Consider the following 16,441-nt stretch of genomic DNA (forward strand, 5'->3'; position numbering starts at 1 on the left):
GCATCTGTTTTACACCTACCTTATTTAACCTTCTGAGTTTTGGAATATATTTAGACATTGCTTCTACTAGATAATTCTTGAATATCCCCAAGCTTCATTGATTTCTTTTCCAGCTAACTCCTCATTCCATTTTACACCTGCAAGCTATCCCATGAGCTGCTCATAATCACCATTCTTGTAGTTCCACATACACCCGTTCGTCACAGAAGTCCTCACATGGCTGTCAAACCACCTAGGTAATCACTTCTTGGTCACTCTCACCAACTTAAGGGAAATTTCACATCTCATTTATAATAACATCCTCTGATGAGATGATCTAATCCAAATACTTCAATCTTCATATTCTCTCTGTTACATACTACCTCAGATAGTTGTTTCTCAAAAACACAACAAACTCATTTTCTTTACTTCCAGTTGCTGTCTCGTCATCCCAGTCTATAATGCATAATTGTCATTTCACTACTCTCCACATCATCAAGTCTATAGCAACATTGAACAAAGTATATCATTCTATTCACCTCTCTCTCTCTCACACCATACTGTCTCAAAACTAGTACCACTATTCCCCCCCCTCCCTTGCATCCCTACCTTCTATGGACATAACACTTTTTCTATCATCAGTAGCATTTCACATGTCTTTTTATCCTTTCTATCTTCACAAAATATATTGTACCCTTCCATCTCTATTCCTCTCAAGATGTTATCCTCATCCAACCATTTGTCACTTAATCCACCAATTTTTGGGTAAGCAAACTCAATCAATTCTATCATTTCATTTCTCTTGTTTCTGATACTTCTGGCATTCATATACAAACATAACTTTTCATTTGCACTTAAACTGCACTCCTTTCTCTTCACACATATCTGCTAACATATCATTCATCATTCTTATTCTCTACCTCATCACTGTCATACCTGTGCAACACACTGACTACCTTTCCTATTACACTATTATCTTTTATCCTTCTCAACACCCTCCTGATATTCTGTCTTACATTCTCCTTGTTCCAAGTCAAGTCATTTGTCCCTGACACCATAACCAACTTCTTAATAATAATAATAATCAAGGCAAAGATTTAGTTTAAAGTTTTGTGGATTATATATATTAAGAAATTCATCATGGCCAACAATAACATCCTTACTGAATTAAATTCTTCTTCTGCTTCTTCAAAATTACAGGCTTGAGATATTTTTCTGCAGTATTATAATCTACTAATTTATAATGTCGCCAGGTATCCTTCTGACTAAATGAGATGGATTTATTCATATAAGTACCATATTAGAGTGCATTGGCAAAGCATCAGAAATATGATAAGCAAAATAGATATAGCTATGTTTGTTCATTGTCAAATCAGAAATGTCACTATGATGACATCTTATACCAGTGCTTCTGAAACTTTTTTTTTTCTTTGAAGGTACACTGATATATTTCTGAGAACTTAAACAGCATTGTTTCAAGTTAAGCAGTGTTATATGAATCCTAACCATGAAAGGCTTTTACCCTATAATACATTAGTGTTAGTATAGGATAAGAATTAATAATCCAGAAATCCAGATCTAGAGTCCAAGTATGGAACATTTTTTGAGCCAGTTCATTTTCCCAGTAGGCAAGTTAGGGGTATTGCACTGGCCAATGAAATTTATTTTCCACCTAAAGACTACGAAAAAAAAAAAAAAAAACAGTCTGCTGGTTAAAAAGTAGTTACATTTGGAAATTTCTAGAATAATCATTATACATTTATTTATTTGATGTTTTGCAACTATTTTCTTTTTGATATCAAGTTTAAATTAAAATTTGTGTATTATGTTAATCATTTTATTTTGCATATATATACTTAAGATAAATAAGAATGATAAATGAAATTTTAATTATGTAGATAATACATATCCTACCATCCTACTCTAGTTGTGCATCACAGTTAACAATATGGAATATGTGTTGGAACTTGTAAGACCCTTGGACCAAGATTTACAAGTAGATAATATAATGCAAGCACTAGACTTAAGTCAAGGCTGCTCAACAGCTAATCAGTGTCGGTCAACAGTATATGAATTAACAAATCGTACAGAAGATGAAGTGACATCCAAGATATTTGGCATTATACTGGGAGTTGTTGAGAAAGTAAGTATAGTATAGTTATATGTTTATTTCTATTAGATGTTATTATATATTATAACTATATATATTTAAAAATTATATACATTATATGGGCTGGATAGATATGAATTTTAGATATTTATCACAGCTTCTCAATGACCTACTTTTTATGTAGCCTGTTAATAACCTTGTCATTTAATATTAACGTATATTGCATAAAAAAGAAAAAATCAGAACTATAGTGTTAGTTGTAATGATATACTGAGAGCATGGGATTGTAGAGTTTGATGGATATAAGATGAAGAAATGTAATAATTGAGACATTTAAACTGTTGAGAGGTAGTTACAGTATTGACACTAGGGAGATCTTTTGTATGACAGAACAACAAGAAGGATCCCAAGAGAGTGATTTTTTTTTTTTTTTTTTTTTGCATATAGGATAATTGGACTATGGAATGTATTAACCATTTGGAAAGTCTTATGTGTTTGTCGCACATGTCGATAGGATTTTAACGGTATAGATGCGAACACAGATTGATAAGAAAATAACTATTTATTAACTTAAATGTTAATATTTCGCTGATATTATATTATATCCAACATCTTCAGAGCATACAAACAAAGTTTGTTACAGTAACGAGACAACCACAATCCAGTGTAACAGTGGGACTAATATGAGTAATTGGAGCGTGCAACACAAAGACTAAAGTCCTAATTAGGGGCCATCTAAGTTTAAAAAAAAAAAAGTTTAAGTCGGGGACACAATTTTGCCATTACTCCTAAAGAAGTTCCAAAAGCCAAAATAGTGGCTTCCGTTGAATGTGGGATATATGACCTGCCTCCAGCGAAAGCCAGTAATATTCGGTTAGACGTAGCTAGCATCCTAATCCATTCTAAGCCTCCCAAAAATAATATCCCACAAAAAGAAAGCATGGCTCTAAAAGGGATACGCAATAATAACCACATTACCATAACCAAATCAGACAAAGAAAACACAACTGTAGTGATGGATACAACAGAATATGAAAGCAAAACGCACGCACTTCTCCAAGACTAGTCAACATATCAAATTATAGATCGAGATCCCACCAACTCACAAAAGAATAAGGTGTGCAAGTTACTGAACAGCCACTTCCTGGCCAAAAGAAGTCAACAAACTGAAATCCTTCCAATTTAAAACATGGTATATATACCCCTCCATTATTATTATTATTATGTAACACCTCCAGGCAGTCCAAAGACTCATCGAGGGAGGGAATCTGCACTACAACTCTCCGTCTCCACCCTGCCCAACCACAACTACCTTCATCATCTACACCAACGCCATCTACCGCCGACCACCACTAGTATTTTCACAGATAATCACAAACATCCATACCCACGGCGGGATTCGAACCCGCAGCCTTTTGGCTGGAGAGCAGATATGCTAACCACTTGGCCAACCAGGCCTTCCTCCATATATACCCTTCCAGGATATATGGAGCTCCAAAAATTCACAAACAAGGTACACTTTTATGTCCTATTGTAGATAGTATAAACAGTCCCACATATAAACTTGCTAAACATTTAGCCTATTAGCCATTTGCACAAACAATTCTCCCTCTTTTGTTAAAAATTCTACCCACCTAAAAAGTATTTTAGAAAACCACACTTTAAAAAGTTCAGACTTAATGGTGAGTTTTGATATCACCTCATTATTCATGAACGTACCATTAACTGAAATTCTTAACTTACTAAATTCTCAATTTCCCCCTGATATATTTATACAACTATTTAAATTCACAGTACAGGGCAGGTTGTTTTACATGGAAAGGGAAAATATACAAACAATTAGATGGGACAGCTATGGGATCTCCCCCCCCCCCTAGCCAACTTCTACATAGAACTTATGGAAAAGCTAGCTATCAACACAGCCACTTTCAAACCTAGTCTCTGGCTATGCTATGTTGATGATGTGTTTGCTATTTAGCCACATGGCCCAGACACATTGAACACATTTTAGTGCATCTAAATAGCCAGCACCCTAAAATCTACTTTACAATGGAACTAGAAGCCAATGACTGTCTCTGCCCTTCCTGGACACACTAATCACACGTCATCCAGAAGGTTCCTTATCATTCTTGGTTTATAGAAAACCCACACATACAGGGAGATATTTACACAAACAATCCCACCATCACCCTTCTCAACAATATGGTATCTTAAAAACCTAACCCATAGAGCTAGAGCAATTTGTTCCAATGACATTGCTCTCACTGCTGAACTTTCTCACCTGTATAACACCTTCCTGACCAATGGCTATAATCCCCATAAGATAGATAAAATACTAAATTCTCCCCAAAAATCCCCCCCCCACTATCTACCACAGAAGACTACAACAAAACTATCACCATCCCATACATTAAAGGCACATCTGAAAAGATATCTAGGGTGCTTAACAAACACCAACTATGCACTGTATTTAAACCTTATGTGAAATTAGCAACTCTCATCCATTCACCTAAGGACAGATTCTCACCTTTATCACATCTAGGAGTCTATGAAGTGCCCTGTTCATGTCATTGAGCCTACTATGGACAGACAGGAAAAACTGTGGACATTCGCCTCAATGAACACAAAAAACATATCCGGCACTTTCGCTATGGCAAGTTGGGTCTGGCAGACCATGCTTTGGATAACCCTGCACACAGGATTAATTGGAAAAAAACAAAAGTACTGCACAGAAGCTTTTACAAGTCAAAGAGGTTGTTCCTGGAATCAACAGAAGCCTTAAAACATACTCCAAACCTCAACAAGTATGGCTGTATAAATCTACCAAAGATTTGGGAGACAGTCATCCTAAGACCAAATGAATATGTTTTTTTTTTTTTTTTTTTTAAACTTAGATGGCACCTAATTAGGACTTTAGTCTTTGTGTTGCATGCTACAATTACTCATACTAGTCCCACTGTTACACCAGATTGCAGTTCTCTCGCTACTGTAACACACTTTGTTTGTGTGCTCTGAAATATTATCATGTAAGTTAATAAACAGTTATTTTCTTATCTATCTGTGTTCGCAATCTATACTGTTAAAATCCTATCAGTATAGATTGCGAACACAGGTGGTGAGTACACAGTGAATGAGTGTGATACACTACATTGTCTAAGATTGATAAGTCTTGTGACTCCATGAAGATGCAGAACAACAACAATAATAATAATATGGAAAACTAAACAAAAATTTACATATAAGGGAAGTGGCCTCATGTGATACATCATGGACTTTGTGGAGGTGATAGACTTATCTTCTTGACAATGATGCCATTTTAAATGATGTGAAAGAAACATTACCATTTTGGAATTATATTTTTATTCTTTCTCAATGAAAACAGCACACAGGTGTAACAAAAATGTTCATGATTTATCACAGAATTCATTATGTAATCTTGCAATCTCTTTCTCAAACAAATTGAAGCCTCTTCTTGTTAAGTTCTTTTATTCCCTTTGAGGGAATGCAAATATAATTCCAAAATGATAATTTTCCTTTTCATATTATTCAGAATTACATCACTGTCAAGGTGATGATGTTATATCATTGTCATATTTAGATTATTATTTCATTATCATTGTTTGGATAGGTTTATTATTATTATTATTAACATCTGACCTCCAAGGAGTTAGAGACTCATCATGAGAGATTCAGACTACCACATACAAAACTCATCTAACTGCATCTTAAACTGATCTGATGTGTCTTGGACAATTCATCACACTCGCCGACAACTCTCCATGCAAAGAACCTTCTCCACACCTCTCCTTATAGAATTTTCAGGGATGGCCTCTTGTTCTACCCCCTTCCCGTTCTATGAAAAATTTCTTCCATGTTAACTTATGTCTCAGTCATATTCCCCTTCTCCTTCTGTTGATGATGCTTTGCATTTTACATTCCTTCAACCTGTCTTCATACTCCACATTCAAAAGCCCACTTACCACCTTTTTGAATCTTCTCTAGACCCTTTCTAACATATCCTCATCACCATGAAAACCCAGTGACCAAATTTGTGCACAATAATCCATATAAGCCTTGATCAAGGCCTTATACATTGGAATCATAACCTCTTTATTTCTGCATGTCAATCCTTTTCTTAAGCCTTTGTGATCATTTCTCAGTGGACACTATCAAAACACCAATTTGGGAGAATACTGGAGAAAGTCATAAGTGTGAGGTACCAAAGGAATATTTATTATGCCTTTTTTGCATAACATGCAATAACAATCATTATATAGCTGTGGCACTAAATTAACATTAGCTTAAAAAATTATATAAATAACCTATGTGGAAAATTTGTACATTTTATTGAAATATTTATAACATAATAGCTTCATTTATGTTATATGTATTTTTCTTTTAGATGCGCCCAGATGTTAAAAAATTTGTGTTCCATTTGGCCTGGTCTCCAGAAAAAGTTGATGCAGAAAATGTATGTATAGTTATAATCTTATCTCTCTCTTTTTTTTTTTTTAATTTGTTTTTAGTATATTTTCAAATAGCAAATATAATAAAAAAATAATGTTGAGAAAGGCCTGAAATAACTTGAATCTTAACTATTGCAATCAGTTATTTTAATAAAAGATGAGAAAAATTCCATATGGAGCATTTTGCAATATTGAACTTGTATCCCCATTTTCATGCCCATTCACTCAATTTATTCAAGTTTTCTTGTAAGGCCACAACATCTTCTCTACTCTTCATGGTTCATCTCAACTTTGCATCATCTGCAAACAACTGAATATCCCCGTCCAAACTTTTGCCAATATCATTAACTTACAGGTTAAACAGCAGTGGCCCTAATATGAAGTCAACCAATCTGATGAGGGGTTGGTTTGTTCCCCTCTGAAAGAACTTGGGGTTTTACCTCTAATTTTAAAAGAGATAACCACAAATGCATGTAATTTACAGATTTAATATGCTTACATACATTATAAATTCAGTTTTTTTGCCATTATCTAAATAACTAGCAACCAACAACATGTTTTATATTTTTGAAATGCTCACTTCAGCAAACTAATAATAACCTCAAAAAATTGTACAACCATAAAAAGAAATGTAATTGGTACAAATTACTTTGTAGTACATTACTTTCATGAACTACACAATACTTTTATTACAAAATATCTGAAAATGATTCCATTATCCTCAATTCTTATATGTAGAATGCATTTGAATTATAAAAATTCATTGTTACCCATGCAGTACTTCCTCATTTAGTATTATTTCCAGGATTCATGAAATCACTGGATTCATCAGGCATGATGAATTGTGCTCCACAATTTCTATCATAGGATAGTAACTGTGGAGCATAGAGCAATAACCTTGACCCTCTGTTAGTGTATTCACTACTTGACAACTAATTACATGTACCTCCCCATACAAAAAATCTGTACAGCTTCCATGGAGGTTAGCTTTTACTGTTAAAGCTGTATAAAAGTAGGGGAGAAATTATGCCTGTATAATTTCTTCCCTACATCTAATTTGTAAGCTCATTTTACCAACATGAATCTCAATTGTTGCTATCAGTTTCTCTATAGTGTTGTGATATCTCACAACACTATAGGCTTTTCTGATGAAAGGCAAATATTGGGATATCTCAATATTTGCCTTTCATCAGAAAAGGCCTGAGTTCAAATCTTGTCTAGGATATGAGAAACGCACTGGTTTCCTAGCCATAGTTACTTTGCCCATAATTTCAACTAATATACCAGTCATAACTCCTCTTCTATTATCTGGAAAATCTACAAAGCACACACACACACACACAGACCTCCTTTTTATACCCTTTTAATTGCTTTTGGACCCTACTCAGCATTTTCTTATCTATTAGAAGATGTATATTAGTCTAGATGTAATGACCTGATTGATGCCTTATACATAGGCATCATCTTATTCCAATAGTCCCCATAGCTCATTCAGTAATGATGATGCCATTTGGATGGAAAGACCTGGGTTCTGATCAATCTCATATTGGATGTGAAGAACGTTTATAAAGAATTTTCAGCTGAAGATGAATTGCTAGTCTCATATGACAGTGTTAACTATTTTCCTCCCTGAAATTTGGGTTTCATTGTGCAAAAGGCAAACTGGCTAAATATAAGGCACACCTAAAATGAACAAAAATCCTATGGAGTTTGAAGGGAATAATCATAGGTATAGAAACAGTGACAATGCCTTCATTCTATATACTAATGCCAGGAGTATCCAAAATAAAGGAGATGAATTGATGGCAATGATAGCAACAGCCTGTCCAAAGAGTATTGAGATCTCTGAGATGAGGTTGACAGAAGATGGTATATTGACAGGAATAGAAGTAGCACAGTATAGCATTTTTCAACAGGATAGGAAGAGAAAATGCAGTGGTGGAGTACTTCTTATGATAAGTGATGACTTATGTTCTCTCAGAGTGGAGGATTTGGAAGGCAATGACACTAATGGTTTTGAAAGCATATGGTATGAGGTAGAGGTGAGCAGGATGGGATATTTAGTGGGGTTTGTTACAAGCCAGGGAGAATAGAGGATGAAGAGCAGGAAATGTATAGGCAGTTGAGCTTGGGAAGTTTAAGAAGAATGATTATTATGGGAGATTTTAACTACAGCAGCATAAAACTGGAATATGAGAAGAGATTGGCCCTGAGACCCAAAGAAAATCCTAAGGGATTTTTCACTATGTGGCAAGTATGAGGAGTAATGATTGTGGAAGAATGTTAGTAGGAGGAGTAATGATTGTGGAAGAATGACAGTGTTGGATAAAAATGAGAATAGAGTGACTGATGCAAGGGACAACATAGTGGAGTTGTTCAATGACCACTTTATTGGGGTATTTCATCCTGAAGTAGTAGGTTTTAATACTAGAAGGATAGGGCAGGTTGGAAGTTTAGAAGTGCAAGAAGAGAGTGTGTTTCAAATACTGAGTTCTCTGGATGTCGATAGTGCAAGGGACTAGATGAAATTTTGTCATGGGTTTTGAAAGAAACCCGTGGCAAAATCCCATGGCTAGAGAATGTGCTAAAGAACTGACAGTCTATTGACTTGACTTTTCATTAAAAGTCTGGCCATCGGAAAGGTACCCAAGAAGTGGAAGAAGGGTAAGATCATGCAATTGCATAAGGGTGGTAGCAGACTACAAGTGTCAAACTGTAGACCAGTGTGTATTTCATCAGTAATTGTTAAGATCTTGGAGAAATTAGTGAGGGATCATTTACAGCATTGAGCAGATGATGGTATTGTTATCTGTGAGAGTCAGCATGGATTTGTTAAGGGGCACTCTTGTTTTAGTAATATGATTGCCTTTTATAATAAAGTGACAAGAGCAGTTGATTAGGGTGAGGAATATTCTGCCATTTTTTTGGATTTTACAAAGTCATTTGACAGGATGATATTTAAGTTGTAGCATGAGTTTAGATGTCAGGTTAGTACACTGGATTTGGGATTGGCTATCTGATAGGTATCAGAGAGTTGTTTATGTGAGAGCAGTACCAAGGAGAGCAGAAGGTTACAAGTGGGATCCCTCATGGCTCATTACTGTGACCTGTGTTGTTTAACCTTTATATCAATGACATTGTCAATGGATTGCAGGGGGATATTCAGTTGTTTTCAGATGATGTTAAGCTGGGAAGGATTATTAGTAATAGTTCAGATGTGGTAACCCTGCAAGAGGATTTGAATAAACTGGACAGATATTGGCAAATGAATCGGTGTGTCAGTTTCATTCAGCTAAATGTAAAGTCTTGAAGTCTGGGATACATCGATGGGAGGCTGTGTACTCTGTTGGAAGAACTGTACTGGAAGAAGTGACAGAAGCAAGGAATCTGGGGGTGATGATTGTTGGAAACCTGAAATTCAGGGAAGAAAAATGCAAAGATGGTGAAGGTAACCAAGTGGATTGCTGCAATACTGAGAAGGATGCTGACCTGTTTAGATAAAAGAATTGTAATTCCATTCTATAAAGCCAGACTACACCTAGGCTATTGTACTCAGATTGGTCCACAGGATTTGAATGGGATAAATTGACCATGGAAAGAGTGCAGAGATGGATAACAAAGATAGTATCAGGACTGTACAATGTTAGTTATGAAGATTGGCTGAGGGGAATGTGGACCACAGAGTTTGGTTGGTAGATGAGAGGGGGGATATGATGGAGACTTTTAAACTTACCTTGAGAGGTAGTTACAGCATTGACAGTGGGGAGTTCTTTCATTTGGTGGAACAGGCTCCCACTGATGAGACCTCAATAAAGGTCAAAACCGGTCTGGATAGTGGCCCTTTTCTTAATGCATAGCATTATACATGTCTGCAAGGAGATGTGCTTTGCATTATGGGAGATATTAAGACAAGGAGTGATGAGAGCTTGGTCCACCTTTACCACAAGTTGCCTTAGTCCTGAAGATACTTCAGGCACAAACTTTGGTTTCTTACACTTGGATAAAGGACTAAACTAAATTTATTATAGTCTAACCAAGTAGGAAAAAAAAAATAAATAAAAATAAACTTTCAACATCTTTCTCTAAATCTAGAGTAATTTAATAATAAGGTGGTACACCTTTTGGCAACTCGTATAGGTAAATATGACTTCTCCATTGCTTCTGCCTTAGTATCACCACTTCTGGATCTGGCTCCCACTGATGAGACCTCAATACTCAATAAAGGTCGAAACCGGTCTGGGTAGTGGCCCTTCCCTTAATATATAGCATTATACATGTCCGCAAGGAGATGTGCTTTGCATTATGAGAGATATTAAGACAAGGAGTGATGAGAACTTGGTCCACCTTTACCACGAGTTGCCTCAGTCCTGAAGATACTTCAGACACAAACTTTGTTTGCTTACACTTGGATAGGGGATTAAACTAAATTTATTATAGTCTAACCAAGTGGGGAAAAACTTCCGACAGGGGGAAGGAGTGTCGACAAGGGGGACATCTCTGGAATTACAAAAGGAAGTTGTGAGCAAGAGGACAAGGAGTAGTTTCTTTGCATGGAAGGTAGTTGAACCATGAAGTGCATTGCCTCAGTGAGTGGTGAGAATACGAATAGTCAATGGGTTCAAGGAGTGGTATGGTAGACTTTATGTTTTCTAGGGTGGGCCTGTCATGAGTCTTCTGACTCCATGGAGGCCTGAACCATGATCATCATCATAATAATAATAATAAAACACTTTAGCAATGATTCCATTACCCATCACTTTATACCTTTAAAAAATCATTCTGTTATCAGCCATGCTTATATTGATGTTTATTGATTTTATATTTATTTTATATTTATATTGAGCAATTTATATTTTTTGAATTTATATTTAATTTTATTTCTGGTGAAGTATACAGTAGTGCAAAAGAAACTAGTTGAATAAATAATTTTTACTTTTATATTTATAATGTGGTTATACTGGATTCATTATAAAGTTATTCGGAACTTTGAGTTTAGAACATTACCCATATAATATTTGTACAGTTTTTTTATGGATACAAAATATGTGTTTGAATATAAATTATTATTTAAAATATTTAATTTACTTATCTTAGGCTATTCGTCCATTGCTAGAATACCTGAATGCAAATCTGAAAGCTCTTTATGAAAATCTACTTGATGCAAACTTTGACAGGCTGCTGGAAGTTCTCTGGACTATTGTTCTTCAGGAATTGACTGAGACATCCAGCACCAACATTGGTGTATGTGCAGAGTTAGTGCATCTCTGAGCTGTTTTATCTTTTGAATATTAGCTCTAATTGAAAGTAATTTAAGATATATTTATTATGAAAATTTAAAAAAAAATGTGTTTCTTTTCATTTGTATTTTTATAATATTTTATACTACATCAAATCACAGTTCACATTCAATGGCCAAATTATAATCTTCATGATTCATTTTACCACAAAGACCTCTTCACCTTCCTTTTCATGAAACTTGACTATCTACAGTCGAGCTATCCAAACAGCAAAGCCTTTGTTCTAGGTGACCTGAATGTCCATAACTCCAACTCACTCCTCTTCTGCAATGCTACCAATCAAGTTGGATGTGATGCAGAAGTTTTTGCTGTAAGTAATAATGTAATGCAAATTGTAGACCTACTTACCTGAATTCTGGATAATCCTCTCCACTTTCCCAATACCCTTGATCTTTCTTCAACTATTCTCCTTCCAGACATGCTGTGGAGGTTTCCTCTCCTCTCAGCAACCTCTCAGAACACCCCTCCTCTTACCATCCAACCTCATGTCCTCTGGCACTATAAAGATACAAAGTGAGATAATCTCTGGAACTATTACTACTACCCTTCTTTACCATGGCCTGACTGTCACTTCCAGAGATTATGGCATCTCACACCTGCACTGATGAGTCACAGAAATCATCCAGTGGCATGAAGGCATTCATCCCTCATTCCATCCAATATGCCCATCCACTTTCCAAGCCCTGGTTCAACAGATATTAAAGCAATCGAAGAAAAAAACTCAGCTTACTGCAGGTCGCTTGCATCAGGAACCTAAGCTTCATACTCAGCCTATAAAAAAAGCACTCAATAATGTAAATCAACTATCATCAATCCAAATCCAACTTCATACAGGCCAATAACAGAAAACTCATCTCTTGTCCAAATGATAGCTGTGCCTTCTGGTCCCTCACAAAAGCCATAGACAGTGAAGGCAAATCATGTCCTTTCATACCAGCATCTGAGCACCATATGCCTCATGTGGCCTATCGACAGAAAGACATAAGAAGAAGATTAAACAACCTGAACACTGTAAAGTCATCTGGACCCAATGGCATCTCTCTTATTGTATTCAAACTTTGTGCTCCAAAGCTAACATCTGGCCTCTATTGCCTCTTCAATCATCTTTACTCAGTTGGCACCTATCCCATCTCATGGAAATAACATATATCTAGCCATTCCAAAAAAGGGAGACAAAAGCCTGACCATTTGCCATTACCCCATTCATCATTCCAAAATAATGGCAAAAATTATCAATGGTCATTTTCTTCACTACCTACAAGCTCACCAGTTAATCAGCAACAACCAGTATGGATTCCTCCAATCCACATCCATAATTATCTTAGCCTACCTCACTTACCTCTAAATACTTGCCATGGAAATTTTTGGAGAAATGTGTGCTTTTGCCCTTAACATTTCCAGGGCTATGAGTTGTGTTTGCTATTATGGCCTGCTTTGCAAACTGCATTCTTTTGTTCTACCTGCCACCCTTTATAACTGGATAGCTACAGTTTTCTCTGGTCATTCACTGTGTGTCATCGTAGGCAGCACATTGTCTTCAAGCTTTACCACCAATGCAGGAATGCCTCATGGCTCTGATCTCTCACTTATCCTCTTTCTCTTATACATAAATGACCTACTCTTAATCACCACCAGTCCTATCCACAGCTTTGCTAATGATAGCATTCCCAATTCATTCTACTCCTTTTGACAAAACATGTAGTTCCTGGGCATCCCTTTCATCAAGATTATCTGCAACAGTACTTTAAACACTGATATCCATACCATCCTTCAGTGAGGTAAGGATAACCTAGTTTTCTTCAATGCTTCCAAAATGCAACCTGTGCTTTCTCTCACAAAAAAGAATCATACCAGCTCACCTTGCCTCATCCTCAATAGACTCATCACCAGACAGATGAACTGTTTCTCCCTGGACTGACATCTACCTCCAACCTTTCTTGGCACAAAAACATTACATCATTAGCTTTCTCAGCTTCTAAAAACTAGGCAATATTTTCTGCTCAAGAAGCTATTTTACACTCACCCATCTACTAACCTATACAAATCCCAAATCTGCTCATACCTAGAATACTGTTCACATATTTGGGATAGTGCACCTTAAACCCCCTTAAAAATCCTGGAGCAGTGACCATGCTTCCATGGTCTCTGGTCCAGGGAATTGGTAATGTTGTTCCTTATCACCCTTGCTGTTAGGCTTGTTAAAAACAAGAATAACAGCTGTCCAACAGCCCTTTAAAATACAACTGCAAACTTATCACATCTGCTTGTCCTCTAGAAGAGGTGTCCCTATGACGTGTTTCTCATCAATTTCAGCCTACAGCTATTTAATTATCACCCAGCACTAATGTACTATTATTATTATTATTCTAAGACCATGGAGTCAGACTCATCCAGGAGGTCCCTTTTGTCATACATATTTGAATGTGCCTTAAGCACGTTCAAATTCTCCACAGACATCACACTCTCAGACAGTGCATTCCAATCATTCACAACTCTCCATACAGAAAACCTGCTTCTCATATCCATGCTCATACACTCCTTATACAGCTTCCAGGGATGACTCCTTGTTCTCCCTAATCCCCCACATAATTTTATGAAATACCTTTTCAATGTTAATTATATAGCAATCCCTTACCAACTTGTATGTCTCTATCACCCTTCTTCCTCCTATCCACTATACTTTGCAAATTGCATTTTCTCAACATTCCCAAGACCAGAAACTACTTTAGTTAATCACCTCTGGACTCTTTCCAATACTCTTCATTCTTTTGAAAACTATGTCACCAAATCTTGCACAGTAGTTAGTCCATATGTGGCCTAATCAAGCCCTTATACTACCAGAATCTCCTTGTTTCTACAAGTCGGTATTCTCTACATTATTGCCAGAATTCATTGTGTTTTTCTCACAATTTTGGCAATGTATCGTCTAAATTTTAGATCCTTATCCACCATCACCCCAAAATCTCTTATTTCCTTTACCTCCAACAATATATCCTCACCAAGAGGAAATTCTACTTCCCATCTTTGTTTTCCAAATTTTAAAATCTTATATTTTGCAACATTGAACTTTTATTCCCACTCCCATGCCTAGTCATTCAATCTATTCGTCTTCTTATAAGGCCACAACATTCGCTCTGCTCTTCAGACATCTGTCATCAGAGTTCATCCCAACTTTACATCATCTGCAAACAGCTGCATATCCTCATTCAAATTTTCCTAAATATCATTAACATACAGGTTAAACAGCATTGGTCCTAAAACAGAATCCTTTGCACACCACTAGTAACGTTCCTCTTCTGAGATATTGCTCCCCCCATACACATCTTGTTGATTCCTATCAGACAGCCAATCTACAACTCCTACAGTCTACAGCACCAACTCCTCCATTAATCATATTGGTGTCTTATGATCCATCGGTATAACAAGTAACTTGTTTGGAGGATGAAAGAAGATTGATAATTAAGCCTTTTTCTTTGAGCATTTCTTTTGATTCTTTTTTTGTATGGGGTTCGGTAAGATTTAGATTTATGGAGGTATTTGAAGGTAAAGGTTTGGAAAATTAAGGTTCTTTGCTTATGTGGACATTTAGATAATTGAGACCTATTTCCTTCCTGATAGTATCATCATATTATAAAGTTGATGATCTGTGAAGTCTGCATTTTTGATTCCAATATTCATAAGTTTTTAGGGAAATATGATCACTTTGGTAGCTTCTGATATTATTAATGAATTTTATGGTGGCAAATTTGTGTAGGGTGGGTCAATTAGACAAAGTACATGCTTTTGCTTGTACTTTGTCTAATTTTTCTTTTACCGATGAAGCATAAGGTGACCAGATAGGTGCTGCATATTCCATTATTGGTCTTATTAGTGTAGTGTAAGCAGTTTTGAGAATTTTTGGCTTTGCACCCCCAGTTTGAACTACAAAGCCTTTTAAATATATTTAATTTTTTGACAGAGCTATTGAAGATGTAGGAGATGTGTTGAGCAAAACCTAATTCATCATCAAGTGTAATACCAAGGTATTTTGGATTTGCGACTTTTTCATTTAGCCTGTTGGTGATCGTGACTTTCAGATTGTAGGAATGTTTATTTTTCCTGTCTGTACTAAAGGTGCTCAGTTTTGTTTTATCTGGGTTGATCTGACCATTTTTCTAATCCTCTCAAGGATTTTTTTAGAGTCTCTTCAGATTCTTTGATTTTGTCGCTAGTGTGCCAGATGGCTATATTGTCTACATAGCAAGCTACTTTTGTGTCTTCTGTAAGGAGGATGAATGTTATTGACATATAAAAGGAACTGAGTACTGAATCCCCGGGAATACCAGTCCAGGTTCTCTGCTCTTTTGGATATTGCTGCATTGATGCAGTGCATTGGATATTGCAACATTTCTTAGACATTTCTTCTAATTTCAATATCATGTGACAGGATATTATTTGACAGGGTGCCACATGATAAGCTGATATCCAAGTTGCAGCACATGGGTCCGGATGTCAGATTGGTTAACTGGATTCAGGATCGGCTGTCTGATAGGTATCAGAGAGTTGTGTAGGGTGGAGCAATATCAAAGAGGCAGAAGGTTACAAGCAGG

At 36.2% G+C, this 16,441-nt stretch overlaps 1 protein-coding gene across 1 annotated transcript in view; it reads left to right on the top strand.

Annotated features, from left to right (window-relative positions):
• LOC150097276 (BAI1-associated protein 3-like) overlaps positions 1-16,441 on the top strand; it is a 533,976-nt gene that overhangs the window by 397,909 nt on the left and 119,626 nt on the right. Inside the window, 3 exon segments of the mRNA XM_090407633.1 lie at positions 1,907-2,122; positions 6,492-6,560; positions 11,650-11,796. Of these exon segments, the coding sequence (XP_090263759.1) occupies positions 1,907-2,122; positions 6,492-6,560; positions 11,650-11,796 (432 nt within the window).

The sequence above is a fragment of the Typopeltis vanoorti genome, chromosome 17 (genome assembly GCF_054136105.1).
Source record: "Typopeltis vanoorti isolate ZY-2024b chromosome 17, IOZ_Tvanoo_1.0, whole genome shotgun sequence".
NCBI classification, from domain to species: Eukaryota; Metazoa; Arthropoda; class Arachnida; order Uropygi; family Thelyphonidae; genus Typopeltis; species Typopeltis vanoorti.